Source organism: Ambystoma mexicanum, chromosome 6q (genome assembly GCF_040938575.1).
Source record: "Ambystoma mexicanum isolate Mex_15411 chromosome 6q, UKY_AmexF1_1, whole genome shotgun sequence".
In the NCBI taxonomy this organism is placed as follows: Eukaryota; Metazoa; Chordata; class Amphibia; order Caudata; family Ambystomatidae; genus Ambystoma; species Ambystoma mexicanum.
In genome coordinates this window covers 345942650-345964068 of record NC_090937.1, presented here as the reverse complement: position 1 = coordinate 345964068, position 21419 = coordinate 345942650, and the positions used below count along the sequence as shown (strand labels likewise).

The 21419-nt window shown below is 43.7% G+C and overlaps 1 protein-coding gene across 4 annotated transcripts in view; it reads left to right on the top strand.

Annotated features, from left to right (window-relative positions):
- Window positions 1-21419, top strand: part of TMEM38B (transmembrane protein 38B) — a 746713-nt gene that overhangs the window by 598782 nt on the left and 126512 nt on the right. For all 4 annotated transcript variants that reach the window (XM_069630825.1, XM_069630828.1, XM_069630826.1 and 1 more), the window contains one exon: window positions 18611-18728. In XM_069630825.1, the coding sequence (XP_069486926.1) occupies window positions 18611-18728 (118 nt within the window). The remainder of the gene's footprint in view (window positions 1-18610; window positions 18729-21419) is intronic.

Genomic DNA, 21419 nt, shown 5'->3' with positions numbered 1-21419 from the left:
GAAGGCATTTTCAGCTTCTTCAGTCCACATAAAGCGTTTATTTTTTCGCAAGAGTGCTGTGATGGGATGTACGACATGTGAAAAATCTGGGATGAATCTACGGTAGAAATTGGCAAAGCCGAGCATGCTTTGTACTCCTTTAACTGAACTTGGTGATGGCCACTTGAGGATTGCGTCCACCTTTCGTGAGTCCATTCGGACTCCCTTTGGGGTCAGGATAAACCCAAGGAATTCAACTTCTGTGGCATGAAAAACACATTTTTCTAGTTTTGCATATAGTTTGTGCTGACGCAATTTCTCAAGGACTGCTCGTACGTGCTTCACATGGTCAGATACTGAAGAGGAGTATACTAGAATATCATCGATATACACGACAACACAAACGTCAATGAGTTCATGAAGGACATCGTTCATGAAGTATTGGAAGGCTGCTGGTGCACTGCACAACCCGAAAGGCATCACCTGGTATTCGAATAACCCATACTTAGTGCGGAAAGCAGTCTTCCATTCGTCGCCCTCTTTTACACGTACCAGATGGTATGCCCCCCGGAGATCTAATTTAGTGTATATACAAACGTCCTTCACTTGGTCTAGTATTTCAGGGATCAGAGGCAACGGGTATCGGTTCTTAACAGTTATCTGGTTCAATGTGCGGTAGTCTATGCACGTTCTGCGGTCACCTTCCTTTTTGGGTATGAAGAACAAAGCTGAAGATGCAGGGGACTTGGATGGGCGAATAAAGCCATTGTCAAGGTACTGGTCTAAGTATTGTCGTAGGTGAAGGTTCTCAGGTTCCGTAAGGGCATAGATCCTGCTACAAGGGGGTTGTGCACCGGGTATGAGATTGATTTTGCAATCGTACGATCTGTGAGGACGTAAGGTGTTTGCCTGTTCCTTTTGGAAGACATCCTGGAATTCTTGGTATTCTGGAGGTAGTTGCATGACTGCTGTGGTTACTGTGGCCAGGCCTGCGTTCTGATTTTTCTTTGGGTAACAGGTTTGTGCACAATCCGGGAAGGTTATTCTCTTCTCTCGCCAATCAATACAAGGATTATGTGTTTCCAACCAAGGTATCCCCAGTATTATTTGGAACTGTGGGGCTTTGATTAGATTAATCACAATAGTCTCTCGATGCCCATCCTGACCCAATAGTGTCATCTCCGCGGTGGAATGAGTTACAGGCCCAGAGGCAATTTCAGTTCCATCGACTGTGGTGATGACATCTGAGGTGGTTTTTCGGCAGAGAGGTAGATTCATCCTGGAAGCCAATTTCCTATGGCCCCGCTATCAATGTATGCCCTTACTGCGTGCATACGCGATGGCTGCCCTGGATCTACGAGGACCATTGGTATGATGAAATGCGAGGTCTGAGTATCCTTCTTCAAGCTCGGCATGCGGACCTCTACGCGTGTCGGTCGTGGTCGTTTCCCGAGTCTGACTCCATATGGCTTTTATCAGCAGCTCCTACCACCTTCTTGGGTGGTTTTACAGGGCAATCCTGTAGAAAATGTCCAGAAGTTCCACAATATAGACACAATTGCATTTGCCGTCTCCTTTCTCATTCCTTCTGGGTTAAGGGTCCTTTAACCCCTCCGATTTGCATGGGTCCTGAAGCATCTGCTCCTTTGGTGTTAGCGTGGGTTTTGACCAACACCCGATTCTCAAACTTGGCTCGATCAGCCTTTCTGTTCTGAAGTCTGTGATCTAACTGGTCCACTAAGTCTATATATTCAGCACATTTTTTTGGTGGGTTCACGACTTGAGCCAAGACATCCTTGAGTTCTCCTCGAAGCCCTCGATGAAAAAACGTGATTCGTTTTACCTCAGACCATCCAGTTTCCACTAATAACCTATTAAAGGTCACGATGTAGGATAGAAGGTCCTGGTTACCCTGTCGTAGGGACAAAAGTTTGTTATCCAGGGCCTGTCCTTGGGAGTGCCGGGCAAATAGTCTTTACATGCTAGTTTGAAAGCCCTGAAAATCCCAAAGAATTGGGTCATCCTGAGTAACTAGTGGAATTGACCAATCAGCTGCGCTGCCGCTGAGATATGACAATACAAATGCTACCTTGGCTTGATCGTTTGGGAAGGCTCCAGGTCTGCATAAAAAGTGCAAGCGGCATTGGTTCATAAACACGGCGAACCTTTTGGGATCTCCGGCAAAGCGTTCGGGTGGGGCTAATGGAATATGTCCTGGTAGGTTTATTTGCACAGGGTTACTCGATAACACAGGAGCTGGATTTCCCCCAGAACCAGGTAGGGGTGCTTGTCCAGCCTGGCTTTGCAATAGTTGCCTAGCAAGATCATCAGTTCCCTCCTTTGACAAAATCAGTTCTCTCTTAAGAGCATTGGTTTCTTGACGGGTGGAATGCACTTCAGCCCTCAGTTCCCCTAGTAATTGGGCCCATTGGTCAGTCTCTGAGGTATCCATAACGCCCGGGTGGGAATTTGTGGGTAGGCTTCACGTTCTGTTACGCTCACCTGGCTCCCACAGAGGCGTTGATCTGGACTGGACTGCTGTGGTCTCCACCAATGTGACGCGTAGGGCCGAGATGACGGACTGGACTGGCCCACCTAGCTTCGTTTGCTTGGCCGGCCCGTAGGAATATTCTTCTGCATGTGGAGAAAGGGAATTAACCACCCGTGGAGTTGAGCGTAAATCCCCCCCACCCCGCTGTTCTCCCCACCGATCACCTTGGATGTTCCCTCTTATAGTCTCATCTGATGATTTGAAAAGATGAGCTCTCCATCCTGCATTGAGCGCAGGGTCGCGTAGATAACCAGTTGCTGCACTGGCTCGAAGGAATTGGTGAGTTCCAGGACAATATTGACTCCGATATTCCCGGCAAGACACCGTAAGTATGTAGTTCGTAATAGTTAAAATGCCTGACTTTCACTCTTGTCCGATTCCTTGCAGTTTGCAGCTTGACCCTACTGAAGAGTTCCTCGTGGCAACCGGTAATGTTCTGGTAAGGATTTGTATTATCCAACACAGTTTGATAAAATAATGTCCATATGTAACCTGTTGCTTTCTCCCTTATTCAGGCGCTGAGAGAAAGTATGAAGTCTTGGGGAATAATGCCTCCGGCAGTAAAATTAGGTAAGTCTTTTGTGGTGAGGAAGGCTCCCCTCGTTAGTCCCTTGTTTCACCTTGCTGTCCTTTTGTTTCCCCTTAGGGGCTGGGGTTCGGCTAGGATGCAGTGGAAGCTGCGCCGACCCATGAAGAAGAATAGTACCCCCGGTGGTAAAATCAGGTAAGTCTATGGGGGGTATTCCTCTGTGTATTCCCTTGGCTCACTTTGCTGTTCTTGTCTTCTCCTTAGGTGCCGGAGTGCGGCGGTAACATGCAGGAGGATGCGGTGAAATGTGAAGATGCTGCGAAGGCCGGTGAGTTCAGCGCGGCGCTGCAGCAGGCGAGGCGACGCGCATAAAATAACTTCTTTCTTCCAGCTTGAAGGCGCGATGGATCGGGAATTCAGGTAAGGATCAAAGGTATTGCTCTTGTTCTAACCTTTTCTCCTTCTTTCTCCCTTTTTCTAGGAGCTCCAAACTCGAGGCGGGCGTGGCAGAAGACTAAATGCAGACTTGCAGGCACGGTGAGCGTTACGCTGCTGGATGCAGAATAACGCGAAGCGTGCGCTGCTCTTCGGGCGTGGTTTAAATAGCCCCAAAGTAGTCCCAGGTAAGTATTCCTCCCCAGCCCCACCCGAGTAAAAAATAGTTCCTAGGTAAAATAGTCCCTTCCAAGCCTCGTTTGGCTTGGAGCTCTTGCAGCATGGTCTGCATCAGGTAAGTCTGCAGCATGGTCTGCATCAGGTAAGTCTGCAGCATGGTCTGCATCAGGTAAATTTTAATCTATGAGCCTGGCACGGGGGTTGCTGGACTTGGTCTGGGTCTGGGTCCCCGGGGGTAGGCATCATGACAAAAACCTTGAACGCAGGGAGGCAATGACTCACATATACACACTCAATTAAATGATAAGTTGGATCATATATGGCTATTTATTCATCAAAATCATACATAAATGCAACAGAAGTAAATAACATGACAGAAAGTAATCTAAAGAAAATTCATCACCGTTGGCGTAACTTTAACAGACATCCTCATCTTGCCAGAAGTAGCTGAAAAACCCTGAAAGCAGCCAGGCAAAGATATCACAGCAACCAACCAACTTGGAGCGGAGCGTCCCCCCTCCAAGACGTGGATTTGTGGCTGACCCTTTCAGAGTTCTGCATTTTAAGCCCTCCGTAAAGGCATGGTGACATTTTCTCAAAACTTCTGGCCTGAGTCTCTGCTCATTGGCGGCTCCCTGTATGCCCCCGGCCGGTGTGACTTACGTTAACCTCAAGGAGCATAGCTCTTCCCTTTCCTAAGACAGCAGAAAAAACAACTCTGTAACTCATCCTCAGCTTTGACAATGTTCATGGCAACCTTATCAGGTATCAGTCGGCACCTGCATATCCTAGCCTTTTCCCGCACAGTATCCTTGGATGACCAATGCAAACCAACCTAAGCAATGACTAACATTGAAAACATGTTTTCCAGTGAAAATATGTTTACAGTTCACAGCAAATGCAGCTTTCACTGAGGCATGGAGCGATGTCTATTATGGCTCCGAGCGCACCAGAATGTACTGCCCACCAGTGCCATATTTTAGCTCAAAGCATTACATAGGACAAGCAAATGCAGGGCCCCTACTACGCCATGATCCTGAATCCTTGCCAGATCATCCACCACGGAGACCAGAACCCTCTTGGTTCCTCACCCTGGTCTGAAACCAGATTGAGAAGGATGGAAGAAAAGGGATTTTTCAAGAAAGGCATTGAGAAGTGGAGCAGCTAAAGATTCAAGGAGCTTCATCTAAAACAGGAGGAGGGAGGAGGGAGATGGGGCGAAAGTTGGTCGGAATAAGAGGGTCCAACCATGCCTTCTTCATCAAAGGTATCACAGTGGCATGCTTAAGAGAGGCCAGGATCAGACCACTTTGAAAAAGAGGAATTAACTGCTTCTGTAAGCAAAGTCACAATTTGAGAGGGATTGTGTCCATCAGGGATATAGATGTATGCTTGAGGTCTCCCATATGAATTTCCTCAATGGAGAAGGTACGGAATGTTGACCGAAAAGTGGTAGATGTCGAAGTGGGCACTATCGTAGATGGGAAGGGGCGACCTTAGTCTAAAGGAAAGAATGGCATAGCACATTTTGTCAATTTTATCAGCAAAAAAAAGCAGCCAGGGCATCACAAAGCCCCAGAGAAGATGGCAAGCGAGTGCAGAGTTTTGAACAGCTCCTTCGATTGGTTGATAGATGTTTCAATGAGAGATGCAAAATAGGCCCGTTTGGCAGCACCGATAGCTTTATGATACATGGTAGAAGATAACCAAAAGGACTTTTTGGGACTCTATGCCTTACTCGCAAAGGTAAGCCACATTTGCATCTGCCATATTGAATTGTATCGCTCTGCTTCTGGTAGACCTAGCCACATGTTATTATGTGCATGTCCAACCTAGAGCTGCCTAGGTAAATTGCAAGATGCTGCTTGCTTTTTATGCATTTCCGTTATGGCCCAGACAAGCACGTTTTCGAGTACTGCCTCATTCTCACTTTGCTTGGCTAGACGAGCCACATGCTGGATCAGTATCAGGAGGCGACTGACGTTCCCTGGCCACATGAGGAGAAGCTTCCCCCAGGAAAGTAGTGATTACATCAATGGATTCATCAGACTTCTTTGATACTTTGCTGTCCACCCACAAAGATGCTTACCAGCCTTCCATTTATTTAATTATTGCTGGATGGTGAATTTCCCTGACACTACCAATGATATTCTAGAAAAAAGCAATACTATAGTTATCCAACAAAGTGCAATGAGTTAACACTTTTATAATTGAGAATGTATCTGTATGAGAATTACCATTCATGCTAATTCTTTAAAATGACAAGTATGTGTTTTAAAATGAGCTTTCACATTTTCTCTTTTTAATTAAAATGAAATAATATCTCATCTGCATGAAAAGAAGAGAAACCACAGGCAATCCAAGTACGGCCACTGCGAAAGAAAGGATTCAATCCCTCAAAAACATATGATGCTCATGCCCGACCAAGAAGACTGACCAGGTGGACACAAATTAATGTTGTCCCAATAAGAGCCTCTAAAATCTGTCTCTTTATGAATAGATCCAGAATAATCCTCTCCTTGACTGAACCATAACAGAGTTGATAAATTCAAAAGTCAAAAATGTGCCTTAGAATAACATCTGACAGGTATTAACCCCACTATAAAGCCCAATATCGGTTTTGTTGAATTGAAGATAATTGTTTTGTTGTCTTATATAATGTGTCCTGTGGAGACACAGACAAATTAATTTTTTTTAGAACAATGTGTTAATGTATTAATACATTTGTTTTATTATTTCTTAAACTGTGGCTTGACTCGACACAAGTGATTAATTTAGCAGACAACACCATCTGTAGAGTACGGCCAGCAAACATGGCGGGCGTAGAGAGAGGTAGTTAGGCTTTGTTGCGTATTGTGTATACTGTTATCTTCCCATTAAAAGCCTAACCCCCTTTACCAAAAATTGGGAATTACTCATTTATATTTCCCTCCACCAGAGCAAGTAACATAAGTCAAAAGGGTCAGTCTTGCCTAAATGAATATCCCCATAGACTCATTAACATATCATAGTAGTCATATCTGTTTCTTCAACAATTATTTTATATTCAAAGAAAGACCTAATGGTCTTTTGGCACACATAAAACATAGCACAAATTATTTCTGGCTGGACCTGGACAAAGTACATGTTGCTTGTGGGAAATAAATATTTGAGAAAAGTGGTTTGAATTTGTTAATACAAATTGACATTGAATGCATAACCACCTAGTGTTGTGAAGAATAGAGGTTAAAACATTTCATACAATTTCTAAACAGGAGAATAGGACAACAAATAAAAGAGTGTGAATACATGGCACACAAAGGGTAAAGTGGTCCACACAGGTGTGTTTCGGCCCTAATGGGCTACTGAGTGAGCCTGTCTTGTATGTGCCTTCATCAGGACGACAAGGGAGTTGTGAAGAAAGCCTGTTCGGTAAGTGTGCTGCATGCTATGGCAAAGAGCTCTGCACGGTTCAGGTTTTTAATTGTGGGTGGAGGTCTAAGGCTTGTTAGAGGTACTCCTGGATGGACTTCATGTTATCAATGCTTGAAGTTCAATCTGTGCACATCACAGTCGAATGTTCACTCTGTGGTGGTGGAGTGTGTGAGTCCACGTAGGATTTGGCAGCTTTGAATGTCTGGCCCGGTCGAAATGCCCAACGCGATTATTCGTGGCTGGAGAGCAGCATTTTGCGTGTGCTCGGTGCGCAATCCGGAGACTGATGCAGCTGAGAAGTAATCCATCCAGAGGGTGTCTGGTTGCTTTAGGAGTCGTGCAGCAGCCGGGCAGCGGTCTGTGTTCTGCGAGAGCAGAAATAATTTTGTCACAATGAGGGGACCCCTGTATATCCCTCTGTGGCCTGCGTCACGGAACAGGTGACTGTCCATGACTCAAGGGTAATTCCAATCCCATCTTCTAACCTCCCGCATGGGAACTAGTCACAGATGCCACTAGTGAACAGCTTTAGACTTGTGGCATCAGGAGGACAACTTTCAGCAATAAGAGGGTGAACGCAGTATACCATCTATAAGGACAGAACGGAAAACTGATACTGAATTTCACAGCAAAGTGGTCAGTCTAAGGCAGGATGAACCGGCATCGATTTTGTGAGGGGAGTAAAGGTGGTTAACTGTGTGTTTCCTGAAAACAGCTTGCAGTTTATAAACTGGTGAAGGCCCAGAGTATCTAAATGCAGACAGAGATTGGGTAATGATGGAGCAGAGGGATCCTCGGGGATAACATTAGTTTCTTCCAAGAGGAGAGCTGGGCCAGTGGCGAGTGAGAGATAGGCAGTGAGGTTGGCTAACAAATTTGTAAAGGAAGCATCTAGGCAGGAGCTAAGATAAATGAGTAGCATGGTAATGCAAAAGTGGCAGTGCAGATGTAATCACAAAGGGCATCTGATGTTTAAGTAACTGTTAGATTAATTATGGATACAGGTAAATATCTCTTAAAAAATTATGTTGGAGTGGGTCAGTAGTAAGGGTCTCATCTCTAGGCTGTATATAGCCCTGATGGAAGCAAAGGGTGCCAGTGTAGAGGGTACGAGAAAGAGGTGGGAAAAGGACATGGGGACTCCAATCGCTGACGCCTTGTCTCGAATCTGCACAGCGACACTTAAGACGTCTATCTCAGTGCATTATAAAATGCACAGATTGAAGTTACTGCACAGATGGCAATTAAACCCTAAAATACTTTCCAAGATGTTTACCCAAACAAGTTCAAAGTGCTGGAGGGGATGTAATGCAGAAGCTAATTATTGGCATATGTGGTGGTCTTGGAGGGAAGTCCTGGGCTGGATTAGAAACGTGGAAGGGGTCTTGAGAGAATATGATCCCAGATTGGTTGTTTTCGGCCTGGAAATGCATGATAATCGATGGGAGAGGGTTCCGCACATGGCCCACTTTTTGCTCTTGGCTGCAAGATCCTGCATAGCTATAGGGTGGAAATCGGAAACTCTCCCGACGGAGCAGATGTGGTCTAAAAAGGCCAAGGAACTCTACGCGATGGAGAATTTAACAGCGCAGCTCCACAACATGGCCGCCAACAGAGAGATGGAATGGGCCCCCTTCAACGAAGTCTACAGATAACTGGTGAAAAGAGGGTTTGTTGCTGCTTAATGTTTGTGATTGCCCGAATAGCTTGGACTGATTCCGACTGTTCTGCGTTTAGTCATGGGAGGTGGGGGTGGGGGTAAGGTTAATGGGGGATACTGTTTTGTTGGGACAAATGAGATTTCGGTTGTTGATGAAGTTTTGATTTTACTGTTGAAATTTAACACAGAATGAAAATAAAGTCAAATAATAAAAGAAAATGTATGTTGACCTTGCCCCAGGAGGTGTCATGTAGTTGGAAATGCAAATGGGGAAGCCTTGGAAGTGGTAAGAACAAAATCAAGGACACTAGCATTGATAAACTAGGTCAACGTAATGAAAAGGAAGTCACAGTTCATGTTCACAATAAGATCATGAATTTGCTTCATGTATTTCAATGGATGCTTTGTCTAAGCAATGTACAGTCGAGGTGGCCAGGAGTTATGGCAGGGTTAGTGGGTTTTAAGTTGCTGTGGTGGCTACACGTGAGGACATTTTAGAATATTGACAAACGTCCCCTAACTCACTCTGGTGACTTCTAGAGGGTGACTAACAGGTTCAGTTGCCTCTCAAACAAGCAGGTGATGGTGGGGTGATGTTAATTTGGCTATCCTACCTTAATTTATGTCTAATAAAATCTTGTGTCAAAGGTATGGGGAGGTTCCCCGATCACTCTCCCTTAGCCCCCATTTTGTGTAAGGGGAGATTCACAAAGGCAATATTACTTCAGACAATAGCCCTTAAAGCCAAACGTTTAGGATCCCTGGGGTGCTCCAAGAATTTCCATCCACACTGTTTCACCAGTTCTGCCCCCTCAGCGATAAGCAAGACCTCCCTTGTGGACAAAACTACAGTGGTGGAAATAAGATATGCAGGCATCTTTCCCATATTAAAGAGGAGCCTGAAGCCCCTACTAGCCAGACCTGAAGTGCCTCAGAGAAAACAGATACATAATTGTTAACATTCAAGCAGCCCTAGTTATGGTTGCAACAAACCCTGCAATAAGGGAAACCCAACTCCAAAGGTCCAGAGATGTTATGTCTAAATCTCTGGTATTCCAAGTGACACAATGTTGACATTTCGCTGTTCACTGACAGCATTTCCATTCATCAATTATATGATCTTACCAATGTAATGCCAACCGGAAGAGTTTCCACTTGCGAGAAATGCAAAGATGCAATTTTACTAAAGGCGAGTACTCCTTTTACTCACTGAAGCATTAAAGAGACTTTTAAAGGAATTGCCATCATTGGTTTCATACGCTGAAGAAACAGGGGAGCTGGGTCCTTCCAAGGCAGGTTTCTACAGTAGCAGGACAATGATTGTGGATGCCAAGTTAGTGGACAGGCTATATACAGACTCGGGGTGTGCCAATCCCTGCCCCTCACCAATTTGAAGACTCTGATGCAGACCCTAACAAAGAGCCCCTCCAAGGCAGAGGGAGCACAGGACAATAAAATAAGATTGACGAGAAGGAGGTTTTGAGAGACTAGCGAGTGAGAAAGAGGTGGTTGGTGAAACCTAGGAGTTATTTGGGGAAACATCACAAGTTGGTTTGCAAAGTGTGTCAGGAGGAGATGGGTGTTATTTAGGAGGAGGTTGGGAAACTGGAGTATGTTAGTAGAGAACATCAGGAGAAGGCTGATAAAGAGGCATAAAATGGACACCATCAGGAGGAGGTTGGTTGTCATAAGAAATTGATGGGAGAACATGAAAAGAGGGTAGAGTCTTAGGAGCAGGTCTGAAAACACCAGACAGAGGTGGGAAGGGCATGTATCAAAAGACAGAACAGGAAGTTGCAATAGAGCACGTTTGGGGCTTGGCAAGTATTTCGAGGCAGTTGGACGAGCTAGCACTTGGCAAGGAGCTTACATGAGGATCCGAAAGGTGAAGAAGTGGGCCCAAGACCTAGACCTTGGGAGGAAAGGATAACAAGTCTAGGGAACCTTATCCACATCCCTCTCTTCGCTACCCCGCCTCAAACCCTGCTGTTGTCACGCAGTCTGAGGCTAATTAATGCTCACTTAGCCATCTTTATTGCCGACGACATCATTGATTATTTCCAAATACAAACTCAATGTCCTTTGTATCACCAAAGCATGGCTCTCCTACACCTTGCCTGTTCGGAGAGAGCCCAAAGTAGTTGTCAAGTAGCATCTTATGGTTACCTGTTCGCAGAGTCCTGAGATCCAACAATATTGACTTGCTTAACACACCACAAGCCAGACTGACCTTTGTAGCTCAAGGGTCCTTCCCATATGCAGCCCCTAAAATCTGGAACGCACTGCTGTACTAAAAACCTTGCTGTTTCACTAGACCACCTTCCCTGCCCTGGTCCTTTGGCCTTTAGAAGACCCTCCTCTGCCTATGGCCTGAGCATTTTTTCCCTGACTTGCACCATCTTGCTTCTGTTTCTGTTTTTTGTCTTGTATGCTTTATCTAGGCGCACCTATGGCCAAGGGCTCTTATAAATAAAAACAATAGCAACCCAGGCAAGCAATTTCTTTGTGTTCTGGGACCAAGCCTGTGTGCCCCTGCGATAAGTACACTAGGGAGGGGTTCCTACAGCTCTCCTTTTTAGTAGTACATTCTTTATTTTGGAATGAATAAAAAAATCCATAAAAGATGCATCATATACAATCATTACAACCAGACACTATCTATTAAAAATTCAGGCATAAAACCCTAATTCATTCAGTACAATATCATTTGCATAACACGATTTCATACTTCTAAAAGGAGAACAGAGGAACATTAGCTAAAATCATTACACACCTAATTACCCCCACCCAAAAGAGAAAAAAACAGCGATTAATTTGTACAATTGCATATATAAAAGATTTAGCATAGTGTTGCACCCAGTGGTGACCTTGACAATCATAAGGTGTTTAGGATTGACTCAATTAATTTCATCATTACTTCTTAGAATTATATCAAGACTTTGTCCCCTATCTCATATCCGCCAAGCTTTTCTTATGTATAGGGATACATTCCAGGCTATTGCTGGCGAGGATGCATTCATAGATAATACATTGCTGGCCTGTGCTGGGAAAAGCCTCTTCCTATAAACAGTGGTAGCAAGTACTTTTTCCTTAGGCCACAATAAGCTGGGCAGAAGAAAAGAACATGTTAGTACTCATGCCCAGCTTGACACACAGGGCATTTACATTCAAAATCACAGCCCGATATCCGGCTTCGGACCTCACCCATCTGTAGGCACCCAAAACGCACCCTTGTAATAGGTGCTCTTTGGTACTTCCAGTTCGTCTAGACAGGATATTCCTTTGTTATTTGACAATATTCTCCTCAGTTCCCTATTTGTTGGTTTCATTAATTCTTATGTCTCTCTGGTCTCATTTACCCACTCTATTAATCTCTTTGTTAGGTGGCGGCACCTACCATTTTCTAGTAATGATAAGGGTTCAATCATCGTGTTACTGGCATTCACATTCCCCCTGCATTTTCTAGCCATCCAAGTTTATTGGTGCCCTTTTTACCAAGTAACTCCTTTAGCAGTTTCTGTGTGAGCCCCGCCTTTTTTTTAGACCATACTTGTAACCATAACCTGCATGGGTCCACGCCCCAATTGATCTTCTAACAAACACCAAACCTAACTCTTTATGTGATGCAAAATTTGGTGCCGACTGGAGAAGGCCCGACAGAGATTTCACAAATCGATTTTCCTCTTTTTGCAACATTCCAGAATCTCCAACCCCCCACATTGCTGCACCATATTTAACTGCCCCTATAATGCAAGTATTATAGATTTATTTCCACCGCACAAAGCAGTTGCTGTTTGTGCTGCTTCATAAATCTATAAATGAGCCAACCGATTGTTTCATCACAGGGACCTGTTCCTGTACGTGTGCATGCCCATTGAACTTCTCGTTAAAACGGACCCCAAGATAATCAGATTGGGTCACTCTTGGAATCACTAATCCATCACACCATATTTTCGGGAACTTACACGCTCTTTTCTTCCTAGACATACCATTACTGCTGATTTGGTAGTATTGACATGCAGATCCAGATTTTTCATATAGGCGGAAAATGTATTTACCAAAGTCTGCAATACTCTAGGGGTCCATGCAATAAGGACCTTATTGTCTACATAAATGAATGCTGGAATCAACCTATTTCCAATTCTTGGTACATCAGTATTACATTCCACTAGATTCACTAGAGCTTATTGATATACAGGAAGAAGAGCAATCGAGATTCAATCAAGAACCAAGCTGTACAATGTCCCTCACTACCAGAGCAGATACAGGCCTCATTGTCCGTATGTAAGGCTTCCGGGGTATCCAGTATAACAGCCGGGCAATCATATGAAGTGAGCACCTCGCACAATTTGGTTTGATTTACTTTTTTGAAGGCAGAGCTTAGGTCTAGATATATAGTTTGCTGCTTAATGTGTAGGTCGTGGGCAATTATCATGTACAAATTTAAGCACTGTCCCATAGTGCCTAATTTGGGCCTAAAGCCCAGTTGGATTGGGATAACATTTTGTTAGTTGTAACCCACTCTTCTAATTTCGAGAGTAGGCACTTCCCAAACATTTTGAAGCTGGTATTCAAAAGGGATATCGGCCGGTATGATTGTGATGTTTTTCTACAGCCTTTTTTTTATAGATTGGAACACTTATTGGTCTTCGCCATTCCCTAGTTATCGATTTCGTCGTCATTATCACATTAAACAATATTGTTAGAATTGGACCCCACATTTTGCCATTATCTTGATAGAACTCAGACGGTATTCCATCACTGCCAGGGGAATGCCTTCTTTTTGCGTTTTGGATTGCTTTTATCACCTCTGCAAGTGATAAATAAACGTCACCCTTTGCCATGTCTGCATATCTCTGGTTTTCCAGCAGGGCATTTATCACATTACTCCCCCCTCCCTCTGCTTGATAAACCTTACTAAAATGGTCTACCCATGTCTGGTCTTGAATACCACACTCCAATCCCACTGGTTGCTTGCTATAAACAGGGTGACCATTAACTTCTTTTCAGAAGATACATGCATAATAATGTTTACACACTGTTTCTAGCCTATCCCATGCTTGGTTGTTCAGCTCTATGCGTTTTCTGATCTGCTCTTTGTACTTTGCCCCTGCCTGAACAATGTCCCTCTTAGGGGACTCTAGGTTTTTGAGTAAGCTTAATAGGTTTGCCTTTGCCAATCACATTTGGCACATTACTGCCCATACTCCCCTTTTCTATGTTCCCCATCAGGTGCATGAATGTTTGTACTATCACCATGGGATTCGCATCTGGGTTCAACAATGCCTCAATGAGGGCCATGTTGGTTGTCACAATCTTTTTTCCCCATCACATCTTTTGTTGAATTATTCCATCTCAGTCTTTTAGTAGTGTTACCTTCACAGGCAATTTCCCTGATATGGTCAAATTGATTACCTCTCTGTGTCATGCCCGGCCATTTTATAACTAGATCTAAAGCATAATGGTCGCTTTATAGGTCTTCCCTTATACTAAAATCCTTCACCAGTTCCCATAAATTAACAGATACCAAGAAATCTATAATTGACCTTCCTCTCATGCTTCAGAAGGTAATCTCACCAAGAATGTCCCCCTCAAATATACCATTGGTTGATCTAAGTCCTGCCTCCATCAACAAGTGCCAAAATCGAATCCCTGCACCACACATCATCTTGCCCATCCTTTATGGTGGACGGACTCCTAGAACCCCAACTTCATCCTGATCATAGAGGCCTTCAATCAGGCCATTACCCATTTTCAAGTTACGGTCACCTCCACACACTATCATTATGTCTTTGTTCCTTGTTTGGTTTCATAAACTGCCAATCACCTCTTTCCCTCCCTCCCTCCCTTCAATTGGACCCAGGAGATCTTTCTCTAGTGGGCTATTGTAGATGTTGATACAATACACTGGGAGACCCTGCAGTGGGGTAAATTTAAGGAATTGAATCAGCGTTTCCATTTCCACTTTTACTTCAATTATCTCACAGGCAAGTGAGCCCTTCACCAAGATTACCAGACCTCCATAATACCCCCCCCTTGGCTCTTTTTGGCCTTTACCGGATAGACCAAATACCCATCATAGACTATTTCCTCTTCTTCCCATGTCTCTTGTAGGAGAATGAATGCAAACCAATTCAGTTTCTCTTTTATAGTATTGTCAGTTAATTTCCCCTTAGGCCCCTTAGAGCCTGCTATATTCCATGACATTATTGACAATATCAGTCATATTCATACACCCTAACTGTCGGTCTTTAGTAGGTTCTAGTACAAAACTGCCTGTTATTGTTTTCTCTGATACTATTAATTCAACTTCCTGGGATTTCGAGAGCACACCTAGAGTGTCATGTTTGACTATTATGGGGGGAGTTATCCGTGGTCAATCCATTTCTTCAATGGTCGATAAAGGATCAAATCTATTGGACACAGCATTATTATTTTTTACCACTTGCTCTTTTGCATCCCACCTCTTTATGATTGGCATCGTGTTGGCTCTATCCATTGGCTTCCTATTCAGATATTTATTGGACAAATCTCTCCCAGTGCGGGAAGCTAGCGCTGGGTCAGTATAAACATATGCCGGGAGGACCATCCTATAAGGAGAGTTTCCTAAAACATTGTTTAGATTTGAGCCCATACTTAGGATCCCACTTCAGGGGAATCAAAGGAAAGAATAATGCAATCACCCTTGATGGATTTATTTGTACTTCCAACACACCCCATCCTTCTAGCCATTAATATAGAACCTGGATTAATTAGTTATAACTGCGTGTTTATCCATTGGGCAACTTCATCATCAGACCAGTTGTGGTTTCATATGATTCATTAGATAGGAGATCCACCCCTACTATTATACCCACTAACGGTGTGCTACAGGTGAAAGGTTTAAGGTCACTTTTTCATCACTGCGATTATCACACCGCTTGCCTTGCAACCTTTCAGCTATATTAGTGTTCTCCCAGTAATTAATTTAAGGATAGAGTCCCTTTTGCCAGTTTAGATGTCAATTGACCTTGTACACAACATTGGAGTTACTATCTGTTGGCCATTTGTGAGTGACTTCACAGTGGCTTCACTTTGGACCAGGTTACCCTTTGGCCCTTCAATTCCCCCACTATTCGTGTACTTTTTAGCCACCCAAGTTATGGTCCCAAAATCGTTTTCAAACCACATATCGCATTTTATGTTTCTCTTTTTATATCATTCATCACATTTAGGAATGTGAATAGAGTGGCTTTAAATATTTTTAGGAAATCTCATATTGGTTGTATAGAACCTTTTATTATTTTGGTGACAGTCTTTGAATTCTTCCACTAGTGCTCCTACAGAAATCAGGTTAATCTCTTCGTCAGATACAGCACTTATATTGTGGGCTTCCATTACATTCTTATCACATAGTTGGTCTACATCTCACACAAGGCCCTTTATTGATTCCAATAGAGTTTCACCTTCTCTAGACAGACTTTCGATGTTTTCCTGGTCCAAAGTAAACTTTGCGCAGTCCTGCTGTTTTGGTAGTTGTAACATTCCAGTGCGATTTATTTCCACAGAGTGTACATTAGCTAACATCACTAGAGGGGCACATTCCTGTATACCCGTGGTTCCCATTAATTCCAGCAACGGGTCTATATTACTCGGAGCTATCTCTTGATCTTCAGGCAAACACAGTCTGGTTTCCCTTAATTCTCTTTCCACATATAACATTTGTTTTTCTAGTTTCCCAGATATGTCTTTAAGCTAGGTGTGCAATACTGATTGAGACTGCGGCTGCGATCCCTTATTTCGATTTGCCACATTTTTTTTAACTTTTTTTTAACGTTGGTTTCACCTAAACTTGAGATTGCTTTTTTCCCCATTTCCCTATTATGATGTGCGATGTGAGTCTCGTTCGAATTCCTTTAGCTTATATATGATAAATATTTTATCGGTTTGATTTACGTTATTAACATAATTTATAAAAATGTAAAATAGGCTAAAACTATTAATAAAATGTTGGGTAAGCCAAAAGGAAGCCTAACACAGACTTCAATAAGGTGCACTAACGTGCAGTAAGGTGCTGTGCAGTATATTTAGAGCAGTACAAAAGGACAAAATACACAATTGCAGAACTACAAAGTTTCACGCTATAAAAAATCTATTTGAGCCGCCACGTTTAAAAATGAGTTTTGTAGATATTAATGGTTGATTTAAAATGGTCTTTTGTAAACCCTAAAAAGTCTTTTAAAAAGTCATCAAAAAAATTATCAAAAGTCAATAGAATCACTACAACCACAGAAATCAATATGTGGCTTGTCTTGGCTTGGTTTAGCATTCACAATGTCACAATATCGCTAAATATCACAAGCCCTTGTTCAAAATCAACATATGAGCGCAGTAAAAAGGTTATCTTGGCCTTTTGTTAGAAGCCTGTGTGTTTCCCGTAATTGTCTTCTTACTCCAAGCAACAACAATAAAACTTCAATGGATCCAGCCAGCCTCAATATAACATACATGAGCATGGGACAAGGTACATCCAACTGGCCTGAGGGGCTGCCAGAGACCAAATTATGCGTGTGTAGGTTTTCAATCAAGTACGCACCCAGGCCAAAGATGCAACCACGACAGTCGCAGTCACGGCTGCCCTTAGAAATTGCACTGCACAAAGCTCTTCATGAAATCTCAGGGCACAGAAGTTACACTAGGGTGCAAGGTGGCTGACCAAGTTGCAAAATCCTCTCTCTCACTCTCTCACTTGAAGTCGGTATAGTAAATCTCTGGTAATGGCCATACAGTACGCGATATACCTTTTTGGCAGACTGTGTGCTTACCGCAGCACCAGGTTCGGTAAACGTTAGTAAGCCAATCAAAAGTCAAAGGTCCAGGTCCATGGAAAACACTCTGCTATGACTGGCATTTAGTAGGCAGGCAGGCAGTGTAGAGGTGGGTGATCCAGCAATAGCCAGTGTAGATAGACTCAGGAAGGAAAATAGTCACCAGGACACAGAGAACACTCATCCTCACTCATGCTCTCCTTTTTGTCCGTGGTGGACTAGGGATTTCCTGAGTTGTTGTGCAAGCTCACCGGTATCCACCCAGCGGCTCTGTGAAGTACTTATGACGTCTACATATGGATGTCTACATATGGATGAATATTCTCTCTGAAGTTCTCTGTTCCCTTTCCGGGTTTGCCCAATGGTGCGGTGTAAGACTGCATGGGTGCTGTGGCTTCTCTTTCTGTGCGTCTGATCTGTGTTGATTGATGTTGGATGAATGACGGGCTTCTTAACAGAATACAAGGCACTGGCTCCTGATTCACTTTGTGATGCTTTTTGGTTTCTTGTTCTAATGACTTGTCTTTTGAAGAGATGGCAAAACACGCAATCATCTTGTAATGAAGGCATGTCTTGAGTTAAAGTGTGACTGTGCAGAAGCATGCTGGCACCAGTGGGGGTGGAGGGCAGGCATTGAGGCCCTCTCAAGTGCCACAACCCATTTCAGTGGTAGGACCGGTTATGGATCTTTGCCTGGTAGGCCTTCCACCCCCCAGGTCAGAGGGGTTCCTGCCCCCTCTTGACAAGGCAGAGTACTGACCTTGTCTGATAGGCATTATTCTAGATAAATAACAGTAACGTGAAATTACAATTTCAGGCAAGTATAACTTCCTAACATAGAATCAAACCTAGAGAACCCCATGCATGCATTAAGATAAAAATTAAGTGAGGTATACAGTTGGTCCTAGCTATGCTGCAAAACAAGTGTATTTACTGGAATTCTTGACGGAAAGTGTCTTGTGATTGCACAATTATGCAAATCATTTAAAATATAAAATTACACATTGACTTTGTGATATGAGCAATACATTAATTCATATATTTTTCATTTTCAGCCCTGTAAAGGTGTCCTTAATTGGTTCGGCCTTATTCACGTTACAACACACTCAACATCTATCGATAACAAAGCACAACCTTGTGTTTCTATACAGTATCTTTCTGGTGGTCACGAAGGTAAGGACTGGACATTTACAGATTTCACAACATTGACATGAAGTTTATATTCTCATTCAGTGATGGAGAAAGCAGTAGGTGTGGTATGAAATGGAGAGCCTCGTAATGGTGGAAATTGTATCACTTGATTAAAACTTGTACCATGTACTTCTCTGTTAGTTGCTTCAAATTAAGTGTGTACAGATTATATGCTGTAAAATGTGTTTACTGAGCATATCGTTTGCCCTGTAGAATGTTATCCTGTGTGTCTTCTTGCACTCCTACATCCACTCCCCTTTCCTTCGTACCTAAAATACATCCAAACCGGCAGGGCGCAGGTGACTAAGCAGTATTTGAACAAAAAAAAGAGTGATTTTGAATCCCAGGCCATGACCCAATCCAAACCTCTGTTGCTTCTTCTCTGGGTGAGGTGATCGGAGACCCAGGTTTTGCAGGTTCACAAGCGTTTAATGTTTTCTTTGGGCGCCTCTTTTTATTTTTGCAGCTTCAGTGTTCATCAACCAATTCACTTCCTCATATTCCTAGGCTCTCAATTTGGGTCTTTCGAAAAATATGCAGCTGCCTCAAGCCAGGTCTTTGTGTGCCATATTTGGGATCTCAGCATCCCATGCACACATGTTCCTGTACGATTTTATTTTTAGTCAAGTCACTTAGTAATAGTTTGCACTAGCAACCAGATATCTAAGACATTGATTCCACCAGAGAAATGCAGAACTTTGTTGAAAGTATGCTTTGTTTCATGTCTTCACCCGTTAACGTTCCTAGGCAGGCTGTCTAGGCTGGCTGTCTGAAGGACACAATCAGATTACAGGTTGATATTTCCTAGCAACACCTATACTGGGTTCGACCTCAACAGAGACGACTCAGCCTTCCACCAGACCTTTCAATTCTGTGGTGTCTAATGAAGTCCCATGACTGACTGTGGAGACTTTCAGTGCAGTGTCAAATTAGTTCACATGCCTCTTTAAGCCAGAGGATGAAGGGCCTGAGCTGAAATAGGGAGGATGCCCTGGTCACCCTCCTTTAGGCCCTTTTTCATGGCAGAGGATCATCACATTGCCACCACCAGCACTGCTGTCCATTTAATGGAGCTGAGAATGGTGCATGAATTTGCGACACCCCTCATGCATTAGTACGAGTAAGCCTGCCATCACTCAAGGCCTTCAATCTCATACATACAGTTAGGAACAGATAGGCTAAGAGAGTCCATCTCCAGAGCAGGGACATGCCATGACAACCACAGAGCATACTATCCAAGTCATGGGATTAGCCTTTCCCAAGCTCCTCGTCAGAACTGAAAGCCTTCCTCGAGGGTGGGGTCCACCTGCCAATTACTACTGCAATTACCTGAAGTAAAGCATCTGAATCCCCCTTCAAAAGAGAGGCTGGTGGGCAGGGCCAGGGTGTTTCATGTAGAGAGAAGATTTCCTAATTTGGTGGACAAGCCAGTACCAAGTCCAACAGCAGGACTTTAAGCTATCCCCAGGGGTGCAGCCCAAGGGCCAATCCCCCACCCCAGCTAGCACACCTGAATCCCATAATCCAGTTTCACAGGAGAGAGGCTGGAACATGGGATCAAAACCCACAAGCTTAGACATTTGGGTTAAGAGTCAAAAAGAGGGGTTTGAAGTGGCAAGCGTGGAGAGCACACAAAAGGTTAGCGGGTGAAAGATGATTGGAGGAGATATCAAGATTGTGAGAGACCGGGGGAGCGGAGTGGAGGTGGCTAAGAGGTAGACGAAATGTATCATAAATAGTTAGTTTGGTGATAGGGAATAGTTTGGTGATGTTTGTAGGATGAGGTTGGTGATAGTGAGGAAGAGGTTAGGAAGCATCAGAAGCGGTTTGGCGATAGCGAGGAGGAGGTTGGGAAAGACTAGAAGAAGTTTGACAAGATTTTCAATAAGTCACGCGACAAGGTAAGGTTTTAAATGTATATACAAAAATAAGCAATTGGGACTTTGGGTCTAGTGATGGCCCCTGTAAACTCTCAACCTACAAAGATGCCCCAACTTCTCTAATCCAGGCTCTCTACTCCAAAAAGTATTGGCACAAGGTTTGTTAGGTATAGCCTGAGTTCTCCTAGTGTCTGGGCTGTCCCGGATCTTGGGAGGCAAAAATTTCATAGCCTTATCTATTGCCCACCCTCAAGGTTTTCCATGGTGACCTAAAATAGGATAGTCAGTTAGTCTTTTTGTACCCTCCCTCTAGGGACTATTTTGCTCCCTTTCCTCACTTTTGTCTGCTACTCATCTTCTCTGCCTCTCATTCCGCCTCTTCACCCGCCTTCTATCTCCTGGTCTTATTGCATCTCTCATTTCACCTGTCTTCACGCCCCAACTCCCTCCTGGTCTTGTTCCCTCTCTCACTACTCCTGTCTCTGGTCTTAACACCTGGTTTCTCTCTCTCTCTCTCTCTCTCTCTCTCGCTCTCTCTCTCTCTCTCCCTCTCTCTCTCTCTCTATATATATATATATATACATATATATATATATGTAAATGTATTGCTGGGGCTTGTGGAATCTGCTTAGATCACATGCTGTGCATAGGCCGACATCTAGTGGAAGCTGCGGAGTATTACAGTTTGTTTTTCGAAACTCGAAAAGGGGCGTCGAACTAGGGCGTGCCAGTAATACCATCCCTCATGTGATGTCCACTGTACCCATGTGATGTCCACTGTACCCATGATCCC